Below are 25,131 nucleotides of genomic sequence, written 5' to 3'. Positions count from 1 at the left end.
TTTTGCTCAAATATAGTAACCCCTCCCTCCTGCCATCTTCCGGCAATGACGTCACGGAGCGGTAAGCCTAGCGCCATTCTCCCCGTTTTACAAGCAAAATCAATGGGAACTACTAGACACCTCTGCAATTTGCAACAATTATTGAAGATTTCCAGAGGATTTCACCATTGAAATTCACCAGAGCTATAGTGAAACTGACAATGCCCACGTGCATGGCAGCTGGATGCTGGAATACATCAGGGAAAAGGAAAAAAAACATTAGTTAATTCACCTTTCCGATTCCCGATTCTCCAAGGATTGCCAACTTAAAGAGGGAGGATTTGCCATTGAACTTCTGGCCAGAGGAAAAAACACGTAATATGTAGCCAACATTTTTAAGAAGAATGTTTTCAAGATGACTTGGATAATAGCGCGTTGTGACAAACACCAGATACAGCACTGGGACTTGATCAACAGCCGATACCGCACCGTGACGTCACAAACCAGTAGGTGGCAGTAGTGTTCTTTGACAAACATGGATGCCTCCAGTAAAGCACATTCAAATTAAATCCATCTTAATTAAAAAAGTTATTATTCATTGAACAGTATAATAATTTCGTATTTGTGTACTTTCAGAAGTTTGAATTCTGAATATTCTGGACTTTTCCTTAATAAGTAAACAATTTCTGGCTGTTCAAATCTAGTTGCTCTGTTGAACGAGGAACTAACATGTTTTATTTAAAATTACACATGCACACGTTTCTGGTTTGTAAACAAGCTTCTGTTGAGCGGGTCAAATGTTCGGGTCAGGGATACAGCGGATGTGTGTCCTCTCTGTCACCAAGCAAACATGATTTGTATCATAAGGGCAATAAAAAAAAAAAAAAAAACTCCTGGTTTAACTATGTTAATGGTCCTTTTTTTCAAATAACTGCAAATGAGCTGAATGAACATTATTTGTAAAGCATCTTTGCTGAAAAACATTGGAACAGAGGTGGGAGTTGACATTTATTAAAGATTTAAGAAATAAATCTATAAACTGCATTAAACTGATAACTTTGAGAGATGGTCACCCAGACGGAGAGAGGAGCCACACGTTCGCTGCTCCAGGTTTATGTGTATAAAAACACGGTTTGAACTTAACCGTCTGCAAAGCTGATCTACTTACCAGGTGCACACATGGTTTTAAAATAGTCATTTCATCTTTTTTTCTTCTTAAAGTATGAAATTAAAGGTTGTGTTTCTTTCTAATTTTTAACAGTTTGAGAAAATGATCCTGCAGAAAAAGTGGATTGGTTTTAAGTCTTTTTACGCCACTTTATCCACATCTGTGACTTCAGAGCCTTCATTGCTCTTCATTAGATGCTAAAATTGCCCTCAAACCTCATGCACTAAATCCTATATAGACTTTTGACAGTTAAGTCGGAAGTGACCTTTCCTATCTTAGCTGTAGCACCTTCCTCGATCAAACCCAATCAATGACAACAAAGCGGTGGCCCCGGCCGGCTCTAGTTTTGATGTCGTGTGGGACCTGATCCCTGCAGTAGCTGAAGATGCTTGTTTGATTTAATAGCTTTTTTTTCTTTTTCCCAAATGTCCAGAGTTTGAACGTATGGCATTAGAGGTGCAACACACACTCTGGGGTGTTTTTTTTTTCTTTCTTTTTTGTAAAAGAAGAAACAGACAATAGAAAAGCCAGAGAGTCTGTTATTTCCTTGTGTCTGCTGTCTGCCTACGGGAGAATTGGGTGATGGATATAAACATGACTGCTTTGGCTGTACGCTCAGTGCTGATAACACTGTGTCATTTCGAGCCAGCTGGATTTTATAGCACAAACAGCTCTTCCTCAAAACAACAAAGGCAAGTGCTGGTAAAAAAAAAAAAAAAGACTGGAAATGAGCCTCTGTGCCATTAACCAAATTAAAATAAGAAAAATCCAGAGCCTGGTGTCCAACATGTCTGCACCTCGGTGTGTGAAACCCCGGCTTATCTTGTGCGGCTCAGAAACAGACGTTTGCTCTGTCTTGGGAGAGAAAGATCAAATAAAAGGTTCTTGGCATTTTAAGTTTTATTGATCGGTCCCGTTCCGCTTGGTCTGAACGCTTTACGCAGTCGGAGACAAACACAGAAATACAGCATGACAGAATGCCAAGCAGCTGCTGCCTTTTCAGGAAAACAAGTTGTTAAGGACAGATCAAACAACAAAGAAGTTGTTCCTTCCTTAGACCTAAATGAGAATTGATTATGTTGAGCTGAACATCGCTAATTAAACCTGTAGTGCGTCAATTCCAGCCAGGAATTAACTGGGTAAATAAAGTTGATTGAACAAATTAGGTTCTCCTATTTGATTTCATTACGTGTAGAAATTAAATTTGCAGATAAGGAATCGATGTCTGTTACAGATGCTTGGGTGATAAAGTACAGTAACTGAGAGAACAAATTAGACTAAGGTCGGCACAGATTCAAAACTATTTCATCTCTCCCCCTTTTTTTTCTTCCTCTGGTCGCTGATGGGCAGCTAGCTTGCAGCCTTTCCAATTACAGCTGTTAAGCAGGATGTCGCAGCCAGAAGTTTAGCGCCAGACTTTAAGCTGCTTACCTGTTTCTGAGGGAAAAGGGAAGACAGGGGTCATGTTTTCTTGGAGGAATGATAGCTGTATCCATCAGGTCCGCATTAATCCTATAATGTTAGCCGAGTCGAAAGAGGATTAGTTTGCTAAAGCATTACCTTGTTTACCTGAACTTTGGAGGGAACATGGATGCACTTCACGTTCATTGATGGTGAAGAGTTTTACAAATATTGAGAAAAACATGAAACTATGATTTTTCCCACTTCTGTATTATTTTTTATTGCAGATTTCCCTGCCTCCTGAACTTCCCCTCATTGTGTTCAAAAACCAGATGAAAAAAAGTATATAACTAAGTTTGAACCTTTATTTAAAAAAAGGCGATTTTCTTGCAACTCTTCCACAAAGCTCATTTGTGGTGTTTACAAGTGGTGAAGCTTTCCCGGTCTGCAGATTATTTCATGTAGCTGGACTGATGGTCTGAGAAGAAGTCTGTGCAATGCACAAAGTTTGGTACCTTTCCTCCTTGGTTCCCATGGTGATTTTTATTTACTTACGTCCTCCAATAAACATTGGTGATCATTCATGTATGAATTGGATTGAGTTGATTAACTTATTTCAGTTTATCAGGATTTGAATTTGACATACTAATTAGTTTTGGAAATCATTTTGTCTAATTAGAAAAAAATACTTGAAGAATGAATTTGGCTTTAATTCTGAAGGTCGTTGGTTGCACTGGATTTATTTAGAGGTATTTTTAGAATAAAGAGGCCAGAATTTAAATGCCTCTCCTAGTTTTTAAAACAGTTTTCTCCTTCCACTTTGCTGTCATTAACTTTGTTGGTTTCAAGCAATAAACCTGAATAAAAAGGTTCAAATTTGTGGTTTTAATGTATAAAACAGCAAAAACGGTCAAAAGATATTTCCTAAGAAATACATTTGGATATCTTGAGATAAGTCGTATCGATTAAACTCACTGTTTCTGCTCCCTCCAAAGCTCAGATGGAGGATCAGATCTGTTTTTTTTTTTTTATTTAAATATCAACTAATTAGTTTGCATATTATTGCTATTGTAAATTTAAGCTTCCTGAATTATTTGCATTTTATTAGAACAGCACCTCAGAAAACCATAAAATATTGTCATATGATTTTATATTTGGGGTATTTGTTTCGCTCATTTGTGTTTTTCTTATGAAAAGGCATGTTGAAATTGAAGAGGTGAGATTTTCATGGTTCTAACTTTAATTATTTCTCTTTTTTTTGTCCTCATGGTGAAAATGGTGTTGAGTATTGAATATTTCCCTATGTATTGATATAGGGTATGACACTTTTGCATTGTGCCAATCCTAAAGGTTATTGTAAAGTTTGTAATTACCTCTCAAGTTTAAGTCTTTGTGCTAACATCCTCCAGTCTGCTCCGTTTGGACAGGATGCATCCAGGCTGCTGCAGATCTTCTGTCTGATGAGGTACGGGATCTGAAAGGCGCTGGGCCCGGCCAGAGCTGTGGCGTTACTGTCCATTAACAGAAACTCAGAGTCCAGAGAGCGTGTGTCCTGGTAAGAGAGTAGTAAAGAACGACATGCATAACTCTGCCTTTATTTCTGCCTTTGCTCAGCATTTAAAAAATAAAATACAACCTGAGAGTAATCAGAACTCTCGATTACAATAACTGCGTGCTCCTAGTGTTACCTTGGCGATGTTAAAGTCGAGGGCAAAACTCTGTCCCTCCCCCTCCACCTGCCACACGCACAGCTGGCAGGTGAGCTCGCAGGTGCTGAGGCTGAGCCGCTCCAGAGTGAACGTGCAGTGAAGGTACCGCTGGGAACCGTTCCAGATGTGGTAGAACGGGATCTCCTGCAGAAAAAAACATCATAATGGCACAGTCAGAGCTGCGTGTCTGAAAACACACCACAACAGGACCGCCTGCCTGTCATACGCTGAATTTGATAAGAATGGTACAGATAGTGGAAGGGAATAAATGTGCTTTTACTGACAAATAGGATCTTTAACAGAAGTGAAATATAACTGACTGAGGATTCAAGAAAAAGTCAAATGTGGAGCTTTCCAAGATTAAATGATCAGCCAGTTTTTTTTCTTTATTTTTTTCCATTTTACTGCAGCTGCACAGCTATAAGTGATGCTGAGCACAAAGTCCGCCACAGGGCAAATAACTATACAGATGTATGCGTAACAGAGAGGACTGGTTCTGCTATAAACCAATGTTTTCAATGAATTTATCAAGACCGACAATTTCAACATCTTTATTTCTGTTGCTTCATATTCATGCCTCATTTGCATCACCCAGGAGAAGCAGGGGTGGAAATACTGGAAGGAGAAGGCTTCGAGAAAAAGAAACCTTTCCACCTTCCTGAGCTCCAGTACTAACAAGATCTCAGTTGGAGACCAGAGGGCCTGCAGTGGACGCTGCTGACCAATCGGGGGCACTGTTACCTAGTCAAGAACATCAGATGGCGGTGGGTGAAAATCACTAACGTCTTCAAGCGGCTCTGGGGAAACCAATGGTTTTTCTGACTGTGCTGCTGAGAGGTGGGGGTGGGGGTGGGGTGGGGGGGGGCAACACTTCCAAATGAACAGGCACAGTCTAGAGAAATAAGCCTCTGCTCTGGGTGCATTGTTGCAGCCCCTGCTTGCTTGGCACAGCCTGCCCGCTCTTTGGGGACCCGGTGCTCAGTGCTTACACAGTTACAGCCAGAACATTTTCTAGCCCACTTTGAATAGCCCTTGTGTTGCCGTCACACGGTTGCAAGGTTGCTGGCTGTGCAGGTAAAAGAGAGCAGCGGAGGAGAGAGAGCATCCAAACTATTTACATTCTGCTCCATATTTCATCCCAGCTCCCTTTGAAAGCAGCAGCTAGTTTAATCAATAAGATTGCACCTTTGGGTTAGAGCACACAGCCCTCATATACACACAATGAAAACACAAACAGACTCCGATACGATTAATAAATGCAGTACTTACAGGAATAAACTAAAAATACCCTTTTGTGATTCTTTAAAGCAATAACATATAAGTTGGTCTAAAACATCTTTAATCAAAAGTCTGAAATAAGATTAAATCGCAGTTTCAAAGTGAATAGCGGACCATGAGCCCTCATTAATAACAATAAGCTGCTTCTGAATAACATTAATCATTGAAATTCAAAAACATCAGGAAAGAAAGTTCAATAATTGCTGATTCACTAATTTGACAGATCCAGGCGGGGGCTTGTATCATATTTCCCTTCTTCTGCACTCATCCAGACTGACCCCTGATCCCCGACCCCCCATCACCATCCAACATACCTGGTAGCCAGCGAGCAGCTTGCTCCTCCAGTGCGCCTGGGGCATGTCGTGGATGGACAGGCGCAAGTTGTGGTAGCTGTCTTTGAAAAGCAGGACGTGGGGCTCGTCAATCAGCCGTCCCCCGAGCTGCCTCTCCATCTGCATCACCTCCTGACGGGGAGAGAAAGAGCGAAAGGCATCAGGGAAACAGGTGAAATACATTCGCAGTCATCATCATCATCATGCAAGCACATGAAAAGGTGCAAAACAATCTGGGACTCATAACGGTTTACTCTTTGTGTTTCTCTCTCTCTCTTGGATGCAGAAATGTTTCATTGGGGAGAAGAATTTGTCCGTTTGCACGCTGGCAGAGATGAAAAGGACATTGCAGCAGCTCCACTAAAAATTTGGCCTCATACGGATACACACAAAGCCCTTCTTGTTCGCACATCCACACAAACCCTGACACAAGCGCAGCGGGGGTTTAAGGCAGGGGTGTGGAACATCTAAGAACCAGGATATTGTGTCCCTGTATGCAGCCCCAAAGATTGGACCGACTTGTCACCGCTGAGCTTTTGTGTCACCCCCACGAGGCCTACAACCCCGCCTCAGAGCGTTGCACACCCAGCTCTCAGCTACAGCATTTGCATGCAAATACTGCCGCCGCCCCAGCCGACCGGCTACCTGGGCTGTGATTAAGTAAGTGAACGAGCCATTAGTCAACTGCTCATTGTTCTCGCATGTTGAAACTCCTTAATTTCATTTTTGTTTTTGTGCCAGGAGAGATTTGTAAATGCATGCTTAATATTTTAATCTCAGTGGGACTTGCTCAGTGGACCATTTGTTGCCATCCAAATGACCATCTGGAATGACATGATAATATCCTCAACATTTTCCTCCGATTCTTTTAATTTGCTTTCAGCAGGATGCTTTCTGCTCAATGAATCCACAAAAAATTCCAGTTTTTGATATTCAGCACAGGCCTATCCAACTTGGTTTTAAATACATCAGAAAGTACAAATATTTCATTTATACGCTTTTTTTTTTTTTTTATAATTTCCCCAACTTTAGCAAACTTAATTCAAATTTAATTGACCCACATCCATTTCCAGGCAGTTAAGGAACCTAAAATGCAGACTTCTGATATCGGTGATGTGAGATAGGAGCTTTTTTTTTACTTTGAGGGGAGAACAAGGTGCCAGCAGGCGGGAAAAAACCCCCCAAAACAAACAAAAAACAGTCAGAACGAGCCTCACGGCTTCAGACGGCACATATCTAAAAGAACGCTGCGTCGAACATGAGATGCATGTATAGATAGCAACCATATGTTGAGTGCGACACGCCAGCGTGGTTGCCCGTGGTTATGTTGCAGCAAAGACATCTAATTAAGGAAGAGAATGGCTGTAATTTCTGTGCTCACAACACTGATTCGATTTTCTGCCCCTTTCCCCAGGAATGAGCCAGACTGATTCCAATTATAAAGGGAAGGAATCCGTTAATTATCCAGTTGGAACCTCTACCTGCGTTACTCAATGTCCTTCACTGAATGAGCCGTTCAGCGTTCAGCAGGAAAACAGAGCAGTCATGTTTATCTGCCTGCATTGTTAGTTTCTCCTATGTTGCTGTCGTCTTTTTCTGTAAACACGTACATTAGTCGTCTTGTGATGAGTTATCTTTAATTATATGCTTTATTTTCTAAAGGCGCGATAATTTGGCTGAAGAGGAGCTGGAATGCTCTGCCTCTGTAGACCTTTGTGACGTTGCTCAGGTCATTTCCTCAGAAAGGGAAGGTCAGACAGTGGCTGTGAATCAAAGCATTGAGGTCTAATGAGTTAATAACAGAGGGCAGTGCTTTCTCCACTGACCCACCCCCCCTCTCCATTATGTCTCTTAAACATACAAAAGGGACATTATGCTGGCTCTGAAAGAGGTTCATTTAAACAGCCCTTTAGCACAATTGTTTGTTGGTGGGAGAGATTAGCATTGCAAATGAACTGGTGGACTTTGATCGGGTTTCAACCTATGGACACAGATCTATAGGTCTGTTTGCAGGAGAAAGAATGCAGAATACCAATTATTTCATCATCAACCTCCTGCTACGATGAATAATAAATCGGAGTAGTTTGTCAGGTTACAGGATTTACAATAAAAAAGGGGGACTGGAATTCATCCAGCTGTTAAGACAACTCTCCAATAACAGAGGATAGAGGGAAGGAGGACAGCAATCCATGATGCACCTGCATCCTTTAGATGCATCATCTCAGCTGCGGGTCAGTTTGTACCTCCATTTGAACCCACATGGTTCCATTATTCCTGCCTACTGTAAACCAGGGATGGGCAGTTAATTCCCCAAAGAGCCACATGATTAACTATGATGGCTTTTAAGGGCCAAATTATTGTCTGATGTCAGTCAATCAAAGGTTTCTTAAATAATAAGCTAATATTTTATCTTCTGCTGGTACTTGGAGTCCTTGCACCAAAAAATAAAACATGACCCATCAGGTTCTTGCATCCTTTTGCAGGTTTAAAAAAATAATTATGTTTGACTTGTAAGTAATTATTAGTAATTAATTAAGGGCCTAATTTTCAAAGATGGCAAATAAAGGGCTTTTATTGCATGAAGAGATTTTTAAAGATAATCTACAAAGATTGTTGCACAAATGGAACCAGTGTGGTTCCACTTCATAAATTATTAGATTGTGTTTTCTACAGACAATTTGAGAGCATCTCTAAAAGAAAGATGAGGTTCTAAGCCATCTACATGTCAGGGTGAATGGAGTTTTGTAGAGGACCCAAATGCAGAGACAGAGGCAGAGATGGTTTCTTGCAGATTTAATGCTGAGGTTGGTGTCAACAGAAGCATAAATCCAGAAATAAATAAAAAGGGAACACAAACAAGAACAAAGGGTAACCAAGAACTTCAGGAGGGATAAAGAGAATCCAGCAGAAGATGAGTATGAATGCCAAACAGAACCAGAAATGGAGTAATCAAATAATTGGGAGCAGGTGTGGACAGAAATAGCTAGAAGGGAGCTAAGGGAAAATGAGAGGGGCAGTAGGGGGCAACAGAGGATAACCAGGGATTACAACAGGACTTTTATCTAACAAGGAAACTTAAATATAACTGAAAAAGAACTTAAATGAAGCTAAAAGGGAATTAAAGATGACAACATTTTCTTGTACTAAATACACTCTTTTTATATTGTCTATCGTATTTTAACTCTAATGGCTTCTTGCTTTAACTCTTTATACTCTATATAAGCTACTGGAACCATAATTTCCCTGAGGGAGTAATCCCAAGGGAAAAATAAATCTCTAAGTCTCAGAGTCTAAACAAATGAGTAGAAAATACAGAATGACCAAGAGGAAACTAGAGGATAGGGAAAGGGACTCTAGATGAAGTAAGGTAACTATGATGCCATGGTAAAACATAACCTAAAGATAACTGTAAACAATGAATGACAAAATAAAACTAGAGCAAAGACTAAAGACGAAGAGAACAGAACCAAAAGGTGCGAGGAGGGCCCTGAACATAGTATGTCAGTGTCATTATAAATCAGTGCATTGGCTTCATTTCAGTGTAACTCTTAAAAGCTTCAGCATTACCAGCATTTGTGCTCAAAAGCGCTTAATGAAATCCTTTAGGAGGGAGCCCAGATTTCATCAAAGGGCAGGTCCACTCATTTCTTATGAGTGTAGTGACCTGAATTCTAGCATAGTGGAGACAAAATTGAATGTATGTATTTTTATTTTATTTTATTTAATTGTGTAAAGATTGTCCTGTAATAAATCGTTCCAGCCTGCAAGGACCTTTTTCCATCATCATTATTTTACTGTTATTTCTGTTGGTCCAAATATGTTTCCATGCACACATAGGCTCTATACCAAGGCCTCCTTTATAGCATTTTCAGGAAATCCTATACACTACTGTTTATGCTCTAAAAACATTCTAAATGACTTTGTTTCGAGTAAATTCTGGATGCTACCCACTCAGGACACTTGGAATACATTGGATGAGCAGTATGGAGGAATATTGACACGTTTTTTGTGGACTTTTATGGACCTTTCTGTCTCGGGCACCATAGACCTCCATTATTTGAATGTCAGCAGACAGCAAGAAGCCTCCCAGATCTCCAGATGCATTTGAGATATCAAAAAAGTACTCCAGGGTGTTGTTCAGCATGGGGGTGAGTAGAAAATGAAGGCTAATCATGTTTTGGGTGTACTATTCCTTTAAGACACAAAAACCTTGCAAAGATCAGGCGCTGAGAGTAGTGCGGCACGTTATTTAGAAATTGTTATGATTATGTGAGGTGGGCATCAACGCCAGTCTGACTCCGTCTAACAGACTGCATATGTTATTGGGGTATCTACCTTAGCAATAATATGAATACAATAGTGCTTGGATGATAATATATCATGCAATATTTCTTTTGAGCTCCCTGTCTTGTTAAAATCTCCATCTGAATTAAAATTAGATTTGCGTTTGGGGTTGAAACCCTAATGTCTTCTATTGGCCATTGGAGGTTAATCATCTTCTGTCGGTAGTGTCTGATGAATGAGTTATAAGAATGCTAAAATAACACAATTGAATCAATTAATTTTTCATTTTGTTTGCTTTTTTAAGGCTTATTAGGACGCCATATTGTTATTCTCCCTCCATATGGACTAACTAAGACCTCAGATGCAACCAAAATAACTGATTTTTGCCAAAAGGTAAGAGGCAATATAATCCAATAAACAAATGTTCCGACACAGGAACATAAGCAGATTGTAGAAAATGACTTAAATAATGAAGAAGAAGGAATAATTTGGTGCATTGCTGGCACCAAACATACTGGAGAAGATTGCTCCTTTTCCGTAGGAGAAAATAAAGAGCGATCAGCAACCCTCTCAGCCACGTTTTGCTTATGTGTACGAGAAGCCTGAGTGGGTGTGTATCTGTACAGGATTTCACCATATGCTGTGGACTGAGAGAATAATAGCCCTCTTTACGCTCCATTATCCTGATAAAAAATGGCAGTGTGAACGGGCTAATAGATGAGCAGCTAAATTTGACCACGCTGTTTACTCCTTCTGAGCAAAACCAATGCGAGCTTTAGAATATGCTTATCAAGTTACATATTAATCACCTCGGGGCTGAATTCGAGATCATTCAGTTTCTCTTGAACTCTGACCACGTGTAGAAACAGATCTATTAAGATGCATGGGGCGAGGGAGAGTTTCAAGAGAGAAGCTCCCTTTTGTTCTGAGGGAATTCGTGAAGAAAAAAAAAAGAAAGAAAAGCTCTCGGTGTGTGTAAAGACTGTGAATTTAGAGTCCGACGGAGCCAAGACCACCCCGGCATTCAACGAGCCGGGCTAAAGAGCGCAGGATGGAGTGAAAAGAGCAGGAGAGACAGAGGGAGCTTAACATTTGTGTCTCCAGGTCACTAAAGTGGCCAGCTTTAGCAGGAGAGATAACAGGATTACTGCAATCATGGCCAAAGTTTTCTATGACTTCAACCCCCTTTCATTTCCTTCCCCACCCCCCACCCCCTGTCCTACTGGCACAAACCGGAGCTGGAGCTGTGATGGACTTGGGCCGGGCTCCACTGGGAAACAAGAGACACTCGTACAGCTAATCTCCTCAGCCTGGTGCTGACAGAAAGAGGTTAGTGGCTGCACCAAACTCTCTCTTGCAATGAATAAAAAATAAAAAATAAAAAATCACATAGCTGTCAGGAAAGCTAAATAACTCAAGCTAAACAAATCAAAAGTATAACCAAAGCCCTATCATTTAAAAGCCGGACTTGCACAAAACTGCAGAGTTCTCTGATAGGAAGGTCAAGCTCTTGGATGTGGTCTTCTCTTGTTCTGGCTTTGTGTATAATAAACTGATTAACTTAACCAGCTCTGATGGGGATTACAAGCTGCGTTTGATCAGTTAATTAGTCAAGCTACATGCTGTCTGAAACATAGAGGCTGTAATACCCTTATAAATTCACACCCAACCCTCTACTAATAGCAACACTGTGCCCTCATGTCCAAAAATGTGCCTTCACAAGGCCGATCCATTTCCAGAGTAGCTCTTTTTAGGCAAATGTATTTGTTTATAGAGAGTAGGCAGGCTATGTGGGCTCCATAAATCTGTGTATCTGTCAGCAGGATGTGACAGGCTTTTCCTCTCTGACTGAGAGTCTATCAGTCTGAGCTCCAGTGGCCGTGCCCGCTACAGTCAACTCTGATTAATAACTACAAATAGAAGGAACTTGTCTGCCCAGAAATAAATGGGGACTGTATTTGCTTGGGAAAAGATGCACATTTCTGCCTGATAAATCACAGGGGAGGATGAAAGAGAACAGCAGCACGCACAGGAGTACAGAAATATAATGTACAAACAATTTCTCAGCTTGGCTCAGTGATAAAGCTCACTGCCTTGTTTAACTTGATGCAACCAATTACTTGGATATGCTCATCTGCTTTTATATTTATATACCTATATCTATGTATATTTCGTGAGACCCCCCCCCCCCAGAACATTTCTGATGGGAGGATCAAAAAAACTGTTTGTATTACACTCTCACATGCTTCCTTTCCTGACTCTGACACATGAAAGCTAAAGGTTTATGCTCAGATGTAGTTGGCAGCTCTAGAGGTAGCAAAGCAAAGCCATAGTGGGAGCACATAAACTGTTTACAAGCCTGTTAAAATGAAAATCAGAATTATCTCCTGAGGTCGTACAATGGACGGAAGGATCTTTCAGCTACTATTTAACAAACCCGGCGTCCAGTTAAACACTCATTTATATTCATTTTAACAGCATTGCAGGGATACTGAGAAGTAAAATCTTGAGCTCAAACATTTCAGAAATCTTAGTTAGACTCCGAGTCAAATGCTAAAACATGTTTAAAGCTTTTGTCCTTCTATCTAGATAGAGTTGCAACACACAGCAGTTAAAAGGAAAATTGAAGCTTTATTTTTTGAAGTCAGTTGTTAATAGGAGTCAGTGTAGAAGTCCCAGTTTTAGTAAACAACTGTAAGATTGTCAAGTTAACAGGCAATTATTAAGACAGAGAAACACTAATAACGCAAGAAACCTCAGCTTGCTTAGTTTTAAAACAAAGAAAGGAAATGCACAGCAACAGTTATGAGGACAGAGGCTTGCTCTGCAGCAGCCTTTGGAGTCCAATCTAACTGGAAAGTAAAGGCAAATAGGGACAGCCTTAAAATACAAGGTCCTGTCCTTTCAAAAGCTTTGCTCAAAGAATTTTCCAGCAAACACCATCATCTAATCACATCATTTCACTAAAGCACCACTGCGTAACTTTTGACCCAAGTATTTGATTCATTTGGAATATATTCAAGGGATTTTCAGGTAATTTAGCACTTGGTGTGTATCAGTGCTGCTTTTCTAAAGAAAATACCGATGTAAATGTAAATCGCTTTAATGTCAGACAATGGGGAAATTCACTCTCTGCATTTAACCCATCCCCTTGGGGAGCAGTAGGCTGCCATTGTGTGGCACCCGGGGAGCAGTGTGGGTTTTTGCTCAGGGTTTTTGCTCAGGGGCCCAGAGTGCTAACCTGACTCCGCCAGATGGATTTGCTCTGCATATCCATCTGGAAACCTTCCGTTGAAGTAATTTTGTGAAGGGGCGAAAATACTGGTTAGCTGATTGGCCTATGTTGGTGATAGACGGGCCAAATAAACCAATCAGATCAACGAAACATATGACGTACTAACAGAGCGACGACGAAAACACAACCACAAGCCAGGCTACTCTTGCCGAAACCAGTCGGGAGAAGAGCAAAAACATCTTTTCCTCTGAGAAAAGCCTCCAGAGCAGTGTTTTGCTCTTCTTTCAGTGAAGAAATACAGTGTAATTCCGATAAAACTTGCTCGATAGCCACGCTAACGCTAGTTTCATCGGCTGAAGCCGCCATGTTCTTTAGACTGAACTGTCGCGCTTCTCGTTGCGTCACACCTCAACCCGCCTCAAAGCCAACGCCCCGAGAGGGAACGTCTATTAGTTGCCTGCAGGAGCCCATTTTTCCTGGTGCATGCTCTGTTTAAAAGTTGCTGTTTGCATCGCTCATACAAGCTTACTTTCCAAGAGATGATTTGCAGTTTCTCCACTATGTCAGACTCACCACCAGTAAGTGAAAATAGGGACAAGCATGTAGGTCGGCGTCACTTAAACATATTACTAGAATGACTGACAGTTAGGAGGACCACCTATTTTGATGATCTATCTGGAAAAAGAACATCCTCCACTATACCTTTAACTACCTGCAATTTCGTTTGTTTTTTATAGCTACAGAAAAAAGGCCAAGGTCACTTTTGTTTTTTTAATTTCCATTGCTCTGTTAAGCATCAGAATTATTTAAAATAAAGATAATGATGTACACTATATTGCCAAAAGTATTTGCTCACCTGCCTTGACTCACATATGAGCTTAAGTGACATCCCGTTCCTAATCCATAGGGTTCAATATGACGTCGGTCCACCCTTTGCAGCTAGAACAGCTTCAACTCTTCTGGGAAGGCTGTCCACAAGGTTTAGGAGTGTGTTTATGGGAATTTTTGACCATTCTTCCAGAAGCGCATTTGTGAGGTTGCACACTGATGTTGGACGAGAAGGCCTGGCTCTCAGTCTCCGCTCTAATTCATCCCAAAGGTGTTCTATCGGGTTGAGGTCAGGACTCTGTGCAGGCCAGTCAAGTTCATCCACACCAGACTCTGTCATCCATGTCTTTATGGACCTTGCTTTGTGCACTGGTGCACAGTCATGTTGGAAGAGGAAGGGGCCAGCTCCAAACTGTTCCCACAAAGTTGGGAGCAGGGAATTGTCCAAAATGTCTTGGGATGCTGAAGCATTCAGAGTTCCTTTCACTGGAACTAAGGGGCCAAGCCCAGCTCCTGAAAAACAACCCCACACCATAATCCCCCCTCCAACAAACTTTACACTTGGCACAATGCAGTCAGACAAGTACCGTTCTCCTGGCAACCGCCAAACCCAGACCCGTCCATCAGATTGCCAGATGGAGAAGCGCGATTCGTCACTCCAGAGAACGCGTCTCCACTGCTCTAGAGTCCAGTGGCGGCGTGCTTTACACCACCGCATCCGACGCTTTGCATTGCACTTGGTGATGTATGGCTTGGATGCAGCTGCTCGACCATGGAAACCCATTCCATGAAGCTCTCTGCGCACTGTTCTTGAGCTAATCTGAAGGCCACATGAAGTTTGGAGGTCTGTAGTGATTGACTCTGCAGAAAGTTGGCGACCTCTTCGCACTATGCGCTTCAGCATCCGCTGACCCCGCTCCGTCAGTTTACGTGGCCTACCACTTCGTGGCTGAGTTGCTGTCGTTCCCAAACACTTCCATTTTCTTATAATACAGCTGACAGTTGACTGTGGAATATTTAGGAGCGAGGAAATTTCACGACTGGATTTGTTGCACAGGTGGCATCCTATCACAGTTCCACGCTGGAATTCACTGAGCTCCTGAGAGCGACCCATTCTTTCACAAATGTTTGTAAAAACAGTCTGCATGCCTAGGTGCTTGAATTTATACACCTGTGGCCATGGAAGTGATTGGAACACCTGATTCCAATAATTTGGATGGGTGAGCAAATACTTTTGGCAATATAGTGTATGTAAAAAACATAACAAACAAAATAAAGAAAAAAAACTACACCATTGCACAACAACATTAGTCCATTTAGTGGCAGTAATAAGGAATAAAGTTGCCATCAGGTATTCCTGCCTTTCACCTTTTCTCACTAGTATCTCTGACAGTGTGAAGCAAACAACTCTAAACTAAAATAGACTAAACAGGAACCATTGTGTGTCATCTGAATCATTCAATCAATCAATGATATCTTTCTTTTTTCTTTTACTCTTCTTGAGTTTGAAACATGCAAGGAGTCAGACCTTTTCTCCTGATAGAGCAAGCCTGGACCACCAGGAAAGGTGATCCAACAGGTGAGCTGGCTGCAATCACATTGAAAATGTCTGATTGTAGTTAAGAGGCATCCTGACAAATCAAACATGTATTTTAGTTTTTACACAGTTATATCATTGGCTGAATATTTAGTGAAAGATTTTTTTTATATCAGAGAAAGTTTAAGGGATCAAACATGAATCAAAGTTTTTGCCACAACCCTTATCCACTTCCATCTCTTCCTTGGATAAAAGTCCTATTCCCCAGATGAAAACCTTTTATACGGCAAACTTTAAATTACTCTGGTAAAATCATATGGAAACATGTGGAGGGCCTTTGAAAGGTCCAGTAATGGAGACTAGGCTAAATAATAAACAGTAAAAACAGGCATCTAAAAATAAACCCAAAATCATCATAGCAAAACAACAACTATGATTGTTAAAAAGAAAGAAAGAAAAATAAATCCCAGACAAAGATTTATAAGCAGGTAATAACTAATTAAAATGAACAGTTATGTTGGTACAAACCCAGATTAGTTAATTGCAAACATTAAGATTAAGACCTACCATGTGAAGAAGAAAAATTATGTCAACCTGATAAATGAAAATTATGTAACAGGAACATCAAAACCATTGCTACAATTTCCTTTGGGAGGGTTGAGCTAAAAATTGGTGCACCTCCAATAGTCTCCTAAGTGAAGCAGATAATGGGTTAAAATGTTTCGGGCAGGGTGAGTACCAAAAAGAAAACTATTCTACTTTAAAATCTCTTAAAATAAAACGATATTTTTGTTTGTTTTAATGTTACTTTTACATTTCTATCATTATGTCTGAGTGGAAGTGGTTTATATTCTGTTCTCACATCAGGTTTCACAAAGGAAGATGACTGACGGCCGACAACCCGCTGCCTCTATTTCTAGTGTAAATAACAATGAATTCTGGATTAAATATTCAGCTAATGCTAACAAGCAATGCTTTAGCATCAACAAAAACCGATTTGATGCTTTTGAGATTGGAATTGTTTTAAGATTATAGGAGCTGTTTTTGTTAGCTTTAGGTGCTGGGTCGGTCCATCTGATTGTGATTCATACTAAATGAAGATGTTCAAAAACGTGTCCACTGTGAGTAATACTTCAAACTACCAAATATCTGTGTTGGAGCTATTTATTCTTTATTTCTTTATCCATCTGAATTGTGTTAATTCCTAAACTTATATATTTTTGTATTATTAAATGTAAAACAGGAAGAAATGTGGGCGGTCCACTTTCTATAATTGTAGGAGCCTGGTAAGGACCAGCAGGCATTTGGGTTAGGGGCCTATGGGTTTTTACCAGTGCAAGAGACAGGGTTCCTACAGCATAAGGCAAGTTAAATTCAAGACTTTTTAAGACTTTTTAAAGCCACTTGAAATAAAAATTTAAGACCAAATTTGAAAGAAACAAGGAAAAACACGCTTGCGACAACTTAACCCAAATGTTTATTATAACATAAACCACTGCACTAATGTTAAACATTTTGAAAAGCTTCCCATACAGGAAGAAAGCTAAAAACACACAAATGACAGATATATTTTGGTCAATTGACCAAAGGTAAATTTTAATGTTTTATTTAGATTACAAAAATAAATCATAATAAAAATAACCCTGTTTAGGATGTTTTAAAAATTAAGATCTACGAAAGACTGATTTAAGACATTTTAATACTAATTAAGGCCTTAATTTTATTTTGAAGAATTCAATGCCTTTTAAGACTTTTTAAGGACCCGCGGGAACCCTGAAGAGAGGTGACAGAGCAAGGAAAGTTTGAACTCTGTAATGTTGCAAAATATAGGAAATAAATCAACTGAACATCTACAAGTTTGGACTTCAACTTCTTTTGCCTGCGTCAAGAAAACGTGACCCCAGTGCCTATAGTGGCTTATTGGAACTTTATTGGATGTTTGGTTTGACAAATAATTGCCACTACAATCTGACTGTCCCTTTCAGATTCTGAAAAACTAAGAACTTCTTTACTTCTTTTTTCTACTTAAAACCTGTGTTTTAAGGCTCATATTTTCCAAAAAGGTACATTTGTGTCCAGATGTTCTAAGTTTATACTTGCTTGGATGACAATTACAAAAAATAGGGTTCAATTAAAAACTGTATTTAAGGGTATAACATATCTGTAGTTCATAGGCTGTGTTACAAATGTAAAGACAAAGATAATTTGGCAAAAAATATAATTTTTTTTCGTAGGATGATTTGGAATATAGATTTAATGATAGTACAAAATGTGCATATTCTAAGATGACACAAAGGAGAACAAAACAACCAAACCAAAAAGCTAAGTATGGAATCCTGAAAATAAATAAAATAGAGTAATAATAAAACAATGGATCCTGAGCAAATTGATTGGAGCTGAACCAGATGTGACAATTTAGGATCTGTACAATCTCAATTGTGTCAGCATGTAAGGATAGAAAAAATCCTAAAGATTCTTCCAAAAAGCAGACCTGCATCTTGAACGTTTGTGAGAATAAAGCCACAAGAATCCGAAAATACAAAAAGTCGTTTTATCAGAAGCTTAGGATCATACCTTAAAGTCCAAACAGACTTCTTGTTGGTGGAACGTGGGAGGTTTATAAATCTTTCTACATCTTTTGGAATTTTGTTTTAAAGCATAAAAACACTCGACTTCCAAAACAAAGACATGTGGGAGGATGGGAATAACGTTAAGTTATCGAAAACCAAAAGAGTGTGTTTTTTGTTTTGTTTTTCCGTTGTTCAAATATTGACTTTTTTCTTTGAATATAAAAAAAGAAAAAACATTTTTTTTTATCCTTTATACTCAAGTCTGTGTGTGAAATTCAGAGTATTTCAGGTAAATGTTCGCTTCCTGAAGAGACACCTTTGTTTGCACCTTTCCAGTTAATTAGACGTTGCTGATAGCTGCCTCTGTGTTGGGTTGAAGGCTCGGTTCCCTGCAGGTGCTTTCTGTCAGTTGCAACATGGCAAAACATCAGTGATGCTCTCCCACCGGTCTAGCTGGGAACAACCCGAGTGCACAGTGAGGGCGCAACCAAATGCCGGCCATGTCGCCTCTGCTGCTGTGCCAGCCTTGGCTGGGTCCATCAAGTGTGGGAGACACATTAAATATTAACTTAATTGGTCCCCGCAGAGCCCTGCTAACATATGGCAAGCATCAGACGGAAATGTCACAATTTCCCCAGAGCTCCCGTACACTTAGGATCAAAGACAATACCACTGCTTCTAATCTGCTGTAATAGCGAGATAAGCGTAAGGCAGGCTTAAGTGTTGCATGCGTGTGCGCGCGTGTCTGTCATGCTCCCTGATGGAGGCTTGTCAGAGCAGACTGACAGGGAGAAGCTCAGCTTCCAGAACAGTTTTTTCATCTCCTTTCAGAAGTACAGAAATGCTTATTTCTAGGAAACTTCCTTAAAAAAAAGTGCAGAAGCTCTGTCAGAAATTGCACCTGAAGTTAAGGTGTACTATAGATTAGTACATGCAGGTAGTCCACTGTGCCACCTACTGCAGCTTGCTACCCTAAACTCTAATAGCAGCCAGAGTGAGCGACTAATCATAAAAGGTGCATTTTAAAGATAGTGATTAGTGATTAGGCCTAGCCTCTCCAGGGAAGTTTAATCTCCACTCAAAGTAGTGAATGTACTCGCCAAATGAGCTGCTGCCTTTGTAATAGCACCAAGAGCAGCGTGGTGTCCAGATTACTAAACAGTGAGGGCCATGTTTTAAATCACTCACTAAAAACTACAAAGCCCCGGAGATGCCGTGGCTTACCACAGAACCAGGTTGTGTTAGAGACGGGGAGCTAATGCACTCAAGGGCGTCGAGGGAGACGCAGAATACGGGGAGCGCGGGTGCTGCAGTCAACAAGCTCAGATGTCCTTTTCCTGGCTAAAAGAGGCAGAATGAGAGCTAACTAGAGGAAAGGGTGGTGAGAAAGAGAGTTTTTCTGCTCTCTGAAAGCCTTCCTGCAGCCAATGCAAAATACAAGGTCACTGCAGCAGTACTGCTGGATCAAAGTGCCAGTATGTTAACTGAGGATCTGATTGCCAGTGAGTGTATGCCTTCATATCTATCAATATATAGATGTTTTTTGTTTGTTTTCTTTTTGTTTTAAATTGAACACATTTTAAATTTTGCATGAGCAGAACTTGAAGGGCTGCAAATTAATTTCAAAGGTACATGACGACAAGTAAAGAATATGTAAACTGGAACACAAAAATATGCTGTTTTCTTTTTTTCCTCCAGCCTTACATGACTAAACTTAATAAGTGTTTAATTAATGGGAAGACCTTTAGGATGTACTGAAGATTTCAATCATTTATTTCAATCAGAGGTGCTGGAGAAACAACCCAAAACAAGCAGGAGCTGTGCCGCTGGACGGGACAGTGTCATGATCTTGGCGCTGATGGTTTGGTTTTTTCCTTTGCTTCTTGCTCCCGTGTCTAATTGGTTCTGCGGCTGATTATCGCCGATCATTTCCACCTGGTTCCTCTACTATTTATGTTGTGTGTTTGCCTCCCATCACCGCCAGGTTGTTTGAGTGTTATGGTGAGGAACTCTGGGGGACAACTGCGGTCAAACCTCCCTCCTGCATTCTGCTGTGTTCTTCGCAAACGGACTGAACTTTGAATCAGGTCAGTGACTTAGCTCCAAGTCGAATTCAGCTCCACATCCAATCACTGACCTGTATTGTATCATCTCTGCAGAGATCCGTCCCGCAGCAGACGAGCAGCCCCGCGCTCCTGTTAGTTTATATTAAACGTTTTGAACTTTCACACTGCCTGACTCGCCTTGAATTCTGGGTCCAACATTCTGAGATCATTACACAGCCCTGGTTTAGTGTGTTTAAAAGGAACTTTACGTGGTAGATCAGCACACACACAAAAAAAAACGTGTTTTTCAAAAGATTTTACAAATCAGTAATTAAAATCGTATCTATTATTCCACCTTTAAGATATGAAATAAAAAAGTGCTTCAGAAGAGTCAACAATGCATAAAAAACAAGAGAAACTGATAGTAAAAAGAGATTTTTAACTGTCTTTTAAAAGATTCCACCGAGTTGCAGAGTCTGGGGACCTTCGAACAGAACCCTCTCCTTTTGTGTTTATCTTAGGATGGGGCCCCATCAGCAGCACCGGGGGACCTACAGTACGGGTGGAGAAACTAATGATACAGCCTGGTACCTGTCCATGAACAACCCTCAAAGTCAGTAAAAGATTCTTCAATTGCACTCTGAAATAAAATAGAAGCCAACTTAGATTGGAGAGATTTGTGAAAAGGAAAACCTGAACTGTTACCTCCATCCCCCCTTTACTATGACCCCCTTAAATAAAACAACTGATACAACAAACTTCCTTCTAAGTCGTCTCAATGAAATAAATTTTTAGCATAAATCCAGCTGTTCTGTGAGGGGTTTAGAGGTCTGATTGAGGACATTTATGAATAAACAGCATCTTAAAGCTGAAGTCTATAAGTTTTTAAAAATCACTTTTTTGTCATATTGGCTAAAACTGTCCCTACGCCCAGACAGCAGTACATGTGATATGTAACCTGTGAAAAAAACTGCTTCAATTGGTCCCGCATACTGCCTGTATTTCAATCTGGAAAGAAAAATTCGGGACGAGTCAAAACAACCAATCACAGCCAGAGGAGCGGCTGATGGAGTGTCAATCACAGCCCCCCCCACCGCTTAACCTGCCGCAAATCTACCAGGACCAAGGCCATATCTTTAAAAGCCTGAGTAGGTAAGGAGAGCTCTATTCAGAAGCAGTCAAGAGGTTCATGGTTATTCTGGAGGAGGTGCAGGGATCTACAGCACAGGCTGGAAAATCTGCCAACACCACACCGCAAATTTGAAATTAAAGAAAAGTATTCGTAAACTAGGTGTATTTCCCTTGATTTGAGCAGGCAATTAAACAATTTGCCAATGGAATAAGATCATTTATGTTTAAAGTTAAGAAAAGAACAATCCATTATACTATTTCTGCAGCAAAATATCTACTATTCTTGTTTTAAGGGCAAAAATACTGATTCCTTTAGCAGATCAGCTTCTTTACCTGCCTCAATTAAGATAAAATGCACTCATTTGGATTTTTTTTATTTATTTTTAGATCCGTTTTTGCAGTGCACAAATGATAGCTTGTTTGCTCAAAGTCATGTAGGGAACATACCAATGTGTAAGTTCTTTTATTAGGTTTTAGTGAAATTAACTTCTGGCTTACATGGGACAAAACAACTCAACATAAGCACTACATGCCCTTTGTGAAACACGGTGGTGCAAGAATAATGCTGTGGGACAGGGAGGCTGCTCAGATTTACTCAAAACATGTATGTATCTATATAGAGGCCAAACATGGAAGAGACTGTTTGGGACTGACCCAGACCACAGAGCCTTAGCTAATATAGAACACGTTAGCATAAAACATACACATCAAAATCAAAGGTTAAGGCAGCAGAGTTTATAGGAAATATATGTCAAAACAATATCAGTATGTGCAATATTTGTATCGCAAAGAACTGTTTCATGTATTACGATTACTACATAAGATCTTTCAAGTTCAATTATCCTGATATTTACATGCTAATTATGTACTATATAGCTAGCCTTACAGCATATGCTATGTTGGGCGACAGTGGCGTCAGATGTAGGAGTTTGCCCGGCAACCGGAGGGTTGTCGATTAAAGCCTTGGCTCCGGCTTTCAGTGCTGTTGTGTCCTTGGGCAAGACACTTCACATGCACTGCCTATTGATGGTGGTGCCAGTGTTCGGCAGCCTCGCTTCTGTCAGTGAGCCCCAGTGCAGCTGTGGCTATAATGTAGTTAGCCACCATCAGTGTGTGAACGACTGAATGAAGTGTAAAGTGCTTTGTTCAAGTCCTCTGACTTAAAAAAGCGCTTTATAAGTACAGACAATTTATCATATGTTTAAACTGCATATAAATGATTTTAACCCCAAGATGCAATTAAGTAAAGTACAAATTAGAGAGAGAAGAAGAAACTGGCACCTAATACTGCAATATTTACCATGACAACCACCATCAGGAGATGCTCTAATATAGAGCAGCTCTCCTGAATTTGACTGTTTTTTCAAAGACTTGTGTAAAACCTCCTCATCTGAATGTACAAAGATAGTAGAGACAAACCCTGAGAGATTTTCAGCTCTTGTTGTGGAAAAAGGTGGTTCTAAAACTAATAAACCAGACGGGCTAAAGTCAAACGCATCCCCCACCTTTCTCTTTTTCATTTGCTAAAAACCTTAAAAAGCATGTATCCTCTTTTCCTGTCGGTTTATCCCATATAATCCCTTAAAATACATTGAACTTTTAGGTTATAAGCCTACAAAATTGGTATCTATACTTTTACATGGTGCTGTGTTACAGCAGAGGCGTTTGCAGCTTTCAGTTTATCATCAATTTCTGGCTTTCGGCGCTAATTTCAGCGTGAACTCTGAGTAACTTCCACTGTTTATGTCCTGCAGCCATCCACAGACCGCGGTGGTGTGCCCTACCTTTGTGCGAGCGGGTCAGCCATTACAGCCAGCCCAAGTGGATTCTAGTGGAAGAGCCACTTGTGGCTGTGGGTGGTGACAGTGGAGGAGAGAGGAGCAGCTTTTGAGAGCGACTGAGAGGTATGTAGAGAGACTAAAGGGAGCACTGGGGGTTGGTGGGAAAAGATTGGGACAGACTCTCCTTTTAATTTACTAATTAACCATGCAAATGAAATCTTAACAGGCTACTCAGAGGCAGTCCTCGAGGGAGGGAGCAAAGGCATTAGCGCTTGATTATACTCTGTCCATGTGGAGAGGGAAAAAGTGCAGTAAAATATGTCAGTGCACAAAGTGCAGAGGAACTTATTGGCTTGCAGCAACTGGGCAGAGTAAAGGACATCACTGAAAGAAACAAATAAGCTCATCTAACACCACATGTTCTTATCTTAATCTACCATTAGGGAAATTCATTCAGACAAAATGTTTTAAAAGTCTTAAACTAAGCTCCCTTTTTCTGCAGAAACATAATCACACATCAAAACACTCAGGTTGGTACATTAACTGACCTTAAAGACATCTTGAGTGTCGTCCATGCAGTACACCCTGATGTTGTACTCCAGCGTAGAGCAGTAGGCGTCGGAGAAAAGGACCAGCCTCAGGCGTTTGGCTGCGCCCATGTGCAGTGACTCTCCCACCAGGGCGAAGGTGCCCAGCTGCTCGGTGAACAGGCGGCACGTCTCGGCCTCGAGCTGGCAGTAATAAGGCTCTGACACCAACTCCTCCCCCATCAGCAGGACGTCCTGGAGGACAGAAGAAAGGAACACAAGATGTGGACGGAAGGTCAAGCACCCAATTTATGTAGGAGGGAAGGGTAATGTGTTCGGCTCGTTGCCTGATGTATGTGTAGGAGTGTGTTTGCAGAGGGCTTGTTAGTAAAGTGGCGCAGCAGCAAGGACCCAAACTACATTGTTCCTGCGGTGTGACATCTAAGCCGAAGGTCTTCAGGGTAATGTTACATAAAGTTCTAGGCAGCAGTTCGGATCAGAGGAAAAGCATATACTTTGTTCTTGCTTTAGATTGCCTTTTTTCACCACAGGGACACTTACTACACGGAAAAATAAAGCCACATTCTTCTCATACAAAAGCACACGTCCTATAGAATACCATTGGTTTGCTTAATAATGCATGATAAAGATCCTCCATTGACATGAAAGGAGACCCGAATGGATTCCTGGCAAGGACAGATAGTGGAGGAATAAAGTAATGTGGAGTTGCAGTGATTAATGGATTATTGGTGTTTTTTTGAATTTTCTTCCATGTTTTTCTTTCGAGATTCGATGAGAAAGCTGAAAACAACTCGCCAATTTATCTGTACTGATGCCTGTAAAAGTGTTAAAAACAACCTGCAAGCATCACAAGAATTAATTGGTTCTTTAATTTACCACATGGTGGGGAACAACAACAGAAAAAAAAAACACACAGAAGAGGCGACACCTTGCATTTCCTGGCTTTGTTATGATAAAGTTCTGAATATTAACGAGGAAGAGAGAGAGAGGGAAAATATCCAGTTTCATCTGCAGCACTTGATAGCTTTTTATGAGATGATTCCTAGACTCTCTTGGCTAATTTGATTGAGACAAACTGGGCCCAAGGTGACAACATTTTCTCTAAAATCACATCATGCCAGTTGACTGACTCTTCCCATTAGCCAACCGCGCTAAAGAGAGAATTGTGCCTGCCAAATGCGCAGCGAGCCCCTCAAGGATCGATTCACACAGACACCATCTACATCAATAGAATTAGTATCGACACAATTCATTTTCTATGCAACCACAATGGAGTCTCCCTTCTTCATCATCTTAATACTCCTT

The 25,131-nt window shown here is 40.6% G+C and overlaps 1 protein-coding gene and 1 long non-coding RNA gene across 5 annotated transcripts in view; one reads left to right on the top strand and one right to left on the bottom strand.

Moving 5' to 3' along the window:
* The window catches only part of unc5a (unc-5 netrin receptor A), a 249,116-nt gene that overhangs the window by 5,251 nt on the left and 218,734 nt on the right, over positions 1-25,131 (bottom strand). For all 4 annotated transcript variants that reach the window (XM_038284572.1, XM_038284573.1, XM_038284574.1 and 1 more), the window contains 4 exons: positions 23,827-24,060; positions 5,850-5,999; positions 4,237-4,401; positions 3,922-4,100 (listed from right to left, as the gene is read on the bottom strand). In XM_038284572.1, the coding sequence (XP_038140500.1) occupies positions 3,922-4,100; positions 4,237-4,401; positions 5,850-5,999; positions 23,827-24,060 (728 nt within the window). The remainder of the gene's footprint in view (positions 1-3,921; positions 4,101-4,236; positions 4,402-5,849; positions 6,000-23,826; positions 24,061-25,131) is intronic.
* On the top strand, positions 10,490-24,666 carry LOC119783205. Its single transcript, XR_005280765.1, has 3 exons — positions 10,490-11,480; positions 23,252-23,401; positions 23,781-24,666. It is a non-coding gene; the product is annotated as an uncharacterized LOC119783205 (long non-coding RNA).

This window comes from Cyprinodon tularosa, unplaced genomic scaffold (genome assembly GCF_016077235.1).
Source record: "Cyprinodon tularosa strain WSP-4 unplaced genomic scaffold, ASM1607723v1 ctg20, whole genome shotgun sequence".
NCBI lineage: Eukaryota > Metazoa > Chordata > Actinopteri > Cyprinodontiformes > Cyprinodontidae > Cyprinodon > Cyprinodon tularosa.
This window is presented reverse-complemented; position numbering and strand designations above follow the sequence as displayed.